The 7159-nt window shown below is 36.7% G+C and overlaps 1 protein-coding gene across 1 annotated transcript; it reads right to left on the bottom strand.

Annotated features, from left to right (window-relative positions):
• Positions 1 to 3181: 3181 nt before the first annotated feature.
• On the bottom strand, positions 3182 to 4448 carry LOC107745906 (homeobox protein Nkx-2.2a-like). The gene is made up of 2 exons (XM_016559943.1): positions 4259 to 4448; positions 3182 to 3708 (listed from the first exon to the last, which is right to left on the bottom strand). Exons 1-2 carry the CDS (start codon positions 4446 to 4448, stop codon positions 3182 to 3184), a joined length of 717 nt encoding a protein of 238 aa, XP_016415429.1.
• Between the last annotated feature and the right edge of the window lie 2711 nt (positions 4449 to 7159).

Below are 7159 nucleotides of genomic sequence, written 5' to 3'. Positions count from 1 at the left end.
GAAAGAGAGAGAGAGAGAGAGAGAGGGGGAGGTTGCCGCTCGGGCAAAATGCACAGTATGCAGTACTTTCAGTGACCTGTAATAGGCACTATCATGTCTTTTGTAGCAGAAATAAACTGCTGCAGAAAAAGCTAGGTCCATGCAAAATTTAATGTGTAACTGCAACACTCATTTCAAATGTAGTTGAGTAAAGAGTACAGATACTCATTCAAAAATGTAGTGAAGTAAAGAGTAAAAGTTGTTAATATCTTTGATACTCAGTACAACTACAAAGTACCCAAAAAGATACTCAAGCACAGTAACTAATTACATTTACTCCAATACTTTACACCTCTGCTATTTATGCATCTGTCAACACCACTGCAATGAAGGACGTCGGGACGATTCTGACATTTGCTTCTTCCTTGATATTTGCTGAAGTAAGCAGATGTTTTGTGAAGATGTTTGTCTACAGAAGAGCCCTCGAGAAAGCTCAGAGCACTCAGGTACATCCACACACAACCAAATGACATCTGACTTTACGTGGAGACGTTCAGGTTCAGCAAACACAACCACACAAAAAGAAGTTCTGGATCAGCAGAAACACAACATCCCTCCCACACTGCCATCACTTCAAAACACATGACTCAGAAAGAGGCACCAGCCTAAAACATCTCATGTGAGATCTGAGATTAAAGTTTTATTTTCTTCATTTTTGATTCCCCAAACAACCGTTTAGTGAACATTTTTTTCTTAGTGCGAAGAATATTTTAATAAACAAAAATCTTCTGTGCGATAAAAAGGTTCCATGGATTCAATAGGTAGCCTGCTGAGCCATGTGATTAAACAGCAACTAATAGGACCAATTTTAAGACGCAAGAGAGTCTTCTACACACATGAACGAATTTCTGGATGTAGTAAAGTGATTAAAATTGATTTAACGTTTCAAAGCGTACATGTTCCTTCTCCTTTTGGATCACTTACAGTCTATGCTATGAACACAAAACTGATGGTCTACTGTTTTGGAATGTCGCCACCTCCAGGCCAAAGAAAATGGAACGTTTAGAATGTTCAGCCTTCCATTTACTTTCAAAGCAGTTTTATAATTTTGAGATTTTTTTTTTTCATTTTTATTTTTTATTATATACCAAGTGCATCTATTTTGGAACGGAAATGTAAAAAAGTATTTCGCCTAAAAAATGCAATTTGTTTTGCGAAGTTCAGGCGTCACCTTGACGTCATATCCTCCCCATAATTGTAAAACATTGAGCTCTTTAAAATAAAAACAAAGTAAATGAGGAATCCAATGGACAGTTGTTTGTGAAGGCAATGTGAAAATGATCAAGATTAAAAACATGGTTTTCATGAAAAGATCAACTGAGGTCAGTTTTGAGATATCATGATATCTTGAACTTTAAAATCTGATTAGGCCTAGGCTACTTGAAGGTTTAAATTACAAAATTTACATTTACATTTAGTCATTTAGCAGACGCTTTTATCCAAAGCGACTTACAATTGGGGAATACATAAAGCGATTCTTCTTAAAGAGGCAAACAGACACAGGAAGTGCTTGTAATACCAAGTTTTAGGCATTGTTCAAATCAGTACAAGCTAGAAAGGGCAGGAATAAATAAAGAGAAAGACAAAGTTTTTTTTTTTAGTTTTTTTTATTTAAGATGAAGTCAAGGTCTAATATAATAAAATAATTGTCTAATATAATTTTACCATATAAACTTTGCAAAGGGCATCTTTGAATTAAACTTTGTATTACTTCCTTTAGGCTGTACAGTTAAAGGTGCATTAAATGTCATCAAATTGATTATCTTTATTTAAACTGGACAGGTTCATTTCGTAATTTAGTCCAGAAGAGAAACTTTGATCGTGAATAAGCCGATGTGCCTTTATCACCAACAGCAAGACAGTGCAGTCCACTATCAGTTCTACAGCTTAAATAAACACATGGACTTATTAGTGGATTTATATTTTAATATGCTGGGTTGTAGCTTTTGGCTGTAAAATCATCTTTTGAAAGTTTTGCATGATCGAACGCATTTTGCGATTACAATAAGTTTATGTGAGAAGTAGGCATAGCCTATTTGCAGTTTATTTTTAAAAACACGAATTAGGTCTGGTTTAAATTACAACTGAATAACTGCAAAGCAGTGTTTCTCGTTTAAGTCATTATAAAATACAATGCTGCCACCAAGTGGTCATTGAAGAGAATGCAATGCGCGTGCGTCTCGTAATAGGCACATTTATCAGCTCGGCAGTTCGTAGATTATCATTATAGTCTATAGTGACTTTTAGTGACCTCAGTTTCTTAGGTTATCATTTTTCTTTTCTTTTCTTTTCTTTTTTTTTGCCTGTGGCACAACCTGATCTCAGCAAAAATTCACCCAGTGCCACCGAAAGTGTTTAACAAAAATACCATAGTAAATTACACGTTTTTTATCTTTAGCATTTGATATATATATATTTTTTTAAGTTTATTCCTAGTATTTTCTACTCTATCCCATGATTTGTTTAATACACCTATATCTGTATAGGGGGATTGTTTGTGAAACAGCTTAAATACCGTTCTGAAAACACAGAACGTCCAGGAAACATGCGAAACAACTCCAGTTAACTTTTATGTGGTTAGAAAAAAACGGCTCTGAAAATCGATTGTGGAGGCAAGGAGGCCTATCTTTAATGAAAAAACTATTTTTGATACTGACAATATGGCGACGGGGAGATAGTGTTAAATGTGAATAATTAACTACGGCGCATTGTTCTAGTATTTTTTTTTCTACAGTTATAAAATAAGAAAGTCTAATGATTTTTCTCGCAAACCAACTGTTGCAGAAAAAGAGCAGATTTAATCACAAAATAATGGGGAGGATGCGCGCGTGGTTATTTACAGACGCTTCCATAGACTTCTATTACTTTTATACTGAACAAACGATATTTTTATTCTCTAACCCAACCCTAACCCTAAATCACCCCGTACAGAAAACCCTTTTTTGCATTGTTATACTTTCAGATAAACACCATTTACTATTTTTAATGGGTTTTTTTCCCTCGCGGGACCGCAGGGAACATTAAAAACTCATCAAAAAAAAAAAGAAGATATTTCGACATTATAGAAATTTAATGGAGTGACGAAAACAAATTCTTATTTTCAAAGTTCCGCTGCATGCGTAAAAGCTTTCCGCGAACCTCTTCACCAGAACCAAGGCTGCATGTGGCCCAGGTGACTGACAGATGTCAGATGTGTCATGACGCTGGAGCAGATGTTGTGACTGTGTTGAATTTGAGGGAATTGCTTCATATTAAAGGCAGTATATGGAGCCGCTGCTGGAACAGTAGCAGTGATGTCCTGAGGACTGAGAACATGGCACGCTCTTCCGTCCCTCACCAGAACGGGAATAGAAACCCGGCGCGGAGAGAGCAGATACGGGTCCATTCCTTTCTCAGCTCGGGCTCTTTTCACTTTGTACCGATGGTTCTGGAACCAAATCTTCACTTGCGTTGGAGTCAATAGTAAGACCTTAGCTAGATGTTCTCTCTCAGGCGCGGATAAGTATCTCTGTTGCCTGAAGCGTCTCTCCAGTTCAAATGTTTGAGTCTTTGAAAACAGGATTCTCCTTTTGTGCTTTTTCCCCGAGTCGAACGAACTCTCTCTGTCCCGATCAACAGACTCATCCGTGGACAGTTCTGGAGTTAAATCCTCTGGAGATGCGGATGGCACTGCTGAAAATACATAAATATTATATATATTAAAAAATATATATATATATATATACACACACACACACACACACACACACACATTATTAATGTAAAGTAATAACCTATATTATTCATCAGAAATAAAATACCTATATATATAGATCATCATACACTCTTAAAAATAAGGTTCCAAAATAGAGTTTTAGTAGCGATGCAGTAGAAGAACCAATATTTCCCCTTAACAATTCTTAAAAGAACCGTTTTTCTTAGTGTGAGGAATATTTCAATATTCAAAGAATATTTTCCCACTATGAAGAACATTTATGTTCTATAGTTGTTTAAATTTCTTTATGGAAGCAACGCTAGTGTAACCTTTATTTGTAAGAGGGTAATTGCGTAAATGCGTAAAACCCATGATCATGTTGAATGCATTTCTTAGAATTGATTTTTTTTTTGTGCATTTTTTATTGTTTTCTTTGGTTCGAATATATATTTTAAAAAAAGATATTAAAATAACAAAACACCAGCTTTAAGTGTTTATTTAAATCATTAAAACGCGTAAACTTACATGGATATTTGTGGCCACGTGGAGATCCGAGCCAAAGCGCATCTCTAGAGGATGCGCGCTGCTGATTTCCAGAAAACCCTTCATCCGCCTCATCCTCAGTGTCTTCAGTCACCGATCCTTCATCGTTCGTGTCCGGGAGGTCTAAAATATCGCGGACAGAGAATCCTGACTTGGAATCCTTTAGGGACATTTTCCAAACCAATATACCGTGAGAGTGAAATCTCTCCAAAAGCGTTCTGGTAAGTTATAAATGAAGATCCGCCGGATTGGACAGCGCACACACACACGGATCACAGATGCTCCTCGGATGCTACAGTGCTTGACCGAACCAATCCGTTAGTCTGGTCCATTTAAGGTCGTAGATGAGTGCTGGACCTGCAGAAAAGCGTCCAAAACGATCGAGGGCGGATCTCTGGAGTCAAGTGCTCGAGCACTTTCTGCGGGTGTGAAATAGTGAGTTGAGCTTCTATCAGCGGAACATCAGAAATGCATGAGTGGGATGAGGTGACACGACTAAAAAACGAAAAAGGGGGGAGAGAAACCCCCCCAAACTCATTTACATATCAGAAGCGTCCGTGGCGCAAATGGAAACCCTCCGTTATAATTATCTTTAAAAACGCACGCATTTTACGTTTACAGCGCGATTGGTCGGAAACGTTGTATGTTGGGGGTGATGAGCTGTCAGCGTCGAAATGGGGTAGTTTAAAATGGCAAGTGGACAAATTATGGAAAGCTTTTGGTTTTGGGTCAATATTTTGCTTAGAGCTTAAGTCAAGTGCCAAATTCATCAAGCAAACCGACCCATATTTGACGACAAGAGCAGAATCCTGTTACTGACCTCCTTCAGAAGTCATGCTATATGCTGCAGGTCATTGATACTTCGCGTGGCGCTTAAAAGCTTTTCGTTAATGATGCATTCAGATGTTTGAAACTGACGGCTAAATCGACATACTTCACCGCATACTTGTTTTAGAATGATCACAACCCAATGCATTTATTTTATTTATTTATTTTTAAACGAAGTGCATTACAATTACAACGTTTTGCAAATTAATTCCGAATCCGTTGCAGAGTTTTATGGTTAAACTATTATTAGCCTATTATCTTATTTTAGTTGGGAAGTTACGCAGGGAGTAATTTAGGGTAAATTACGGTTATTTGGGACATTTTTGCGAGTCATCTTAATGGCCCAAAGTGTGTCAATTTACCTGAATTCACCCACTATTTTATAAGTGGTTTATCTGCAATTTATTTTCATATTTTTGTTTTATTAAATTTGTTTTTACATAATTTTTAAATTCTTTTTTATTTCGTGTTTTTCTTTCATTAGAACTATTTTTAGGTGCATACAAACAGTTTTCAAAGACTACCTATGTGCATGCATAACATTTCTATGCATACGAATATTGAGTAGGCTATGAGTGCATCTAAGTCTGCAAGAGTTTATGGTTATCACTTTGGTCAGAGAACCGTATTCTGTGCTTTAGGCAACTCTGAACGCCTAGTGATCTCTTTATTTATTCGGTTATATCATCTGAAATGATTTGTGTGTCTCTGGTGCTCTTTCTGACAGTATATGTGATGTGAATGTTCAGTGGGCTCTGCGTGCGTCATGGGTGGTCGGATTGTGCAAACACATCTACAAACCAACAGCTAAGCTCTGGACAAAAGACCAATGAAAGGCTCCCTCTGGAAGTTTTTGTGCTAGATCAGGTTTTGCATTTATTTGGGGCGCAGAAATAATGGTTGATTGACGCCCTCGCACAATACACCCAAACTGGTCAAATAAAAGTGAGCGCGCTCCTTGTTGTCATGGTATTCAACTGGCCTCAATGAACGATGCCTTCATTCATGTTTGGAGCTTTGACTGTCTTATAAAAACCAAATTAGACATTCATAGCGAAATATTTGAGAGTTTTCTGCATACTTTAGATAGGCTATGATTTCCTGCGGTCAAAAAGACGTCCTTGTTGTAGAACAATACAGATTGAAGATTTGAAAGTTTAATGTGCACACACTGTAAAAAAAAATCCATAAAATTTACGTAAAAAACCAGTGGTTGTCAGAATTTTACCGTAAAAAATACGGTAGCAACATTTTAGGTTTTACGGTTTTAACTTAAATTTACAGTTAAATACCTTAATTTCATTAACAGATAAAATGTTACTATACCAACCTATTGACATACTGAAATCTGTTTTGTACCTTTGTAATTCACTGATAACCACCAAAAGCAGGTGCTGATGAGAAAGTCACATGATGAACCAAAGCCCATCACAAGCAGCTTTTAAATAATAACATATATAGAAGGTGCACAGTGTCAAAAAAAACATCAAATTTGAAATGTAATGCAGGGAATTCTGGGAAAGTCAGTTTACGGTTATTCACTGTAAATTGGTCTTTTTCACTTCCAAAAACGGTATACTACTGTAAAATTACATGTAACGTCCAATACAGTTTTTCACCGTATATAGTAGGGGAATTTACCGTTAACCATTTAACAGGTTTTTACTGTAGCATTTTTACAGTCTTTTACCGTTAAATTCACAGTCATTTTTTACAGTGCAGATCAAGCTCGCAAGAAAACTACATGAAACATATCTCAAGCAAGTTGTAAATTGAAGAAACAAGTGTCCTCTGAAATGCATGAGCGTTAAAGGGATAGTTCACCCAAAAATGAAAATTCTGTCATCATTTACTCACCCTCATGTCGTTCCAAACCTGTATGAGTTGCTTTCTTATGTTGAACACAAAAGAAGATATTTTGAAGATTGCTGGTAATCAAACAGTTGGTGGTTGCCATTGACTTCCATTGTATTTCTTTTCCTATGGAAGTCAATGGCAACCACCAACTGTTTGATTACCAGCAATCTTCAAAATATCTTCTTTTGTGTTCAACAT

This window comes from Sinocyclocheilus rhinocerous, unplaced genomic scaffold (assembly GCF_001515625.1).
Source record: "Sinocyclocheilus rhinocerous isolate Xijiao unplaced genomic scaffold, SAMN03320098_v1.1 scaffold228, whole genome shotgun sequence".
NCBI classification, from domain to species: Eukaryota; Metazoa; Chordata; class Actinopteri; order Cypriniformes; family Cyprinidae; genus Sinocyclocheilus; species Sinocyclocheilus rhinocerous.
The sequence above is the reverse complement of the archived record's forward strand: the minus strand, read 5'-3'. Positions and strand labels throughout refer to the sequence as shown.

Bases quoted from the DNA above. Each gene is read 5' to 3' on its own strand.
- LOC107745906 (XM_016559943.1), bottom strand. From the start codon at position 4,448: ATGTCCCTAAAGGATTCCAAGTCAGGATTCTCTGTCCGCGATATTTTA. The intron at 3,709-4,258 runs GTAAGTTTACGC...TATTTTCAGCAG, and splicing joins ACGTGGCCACAAATATCCAT to TGCCATCCGCATCTCCAGAG.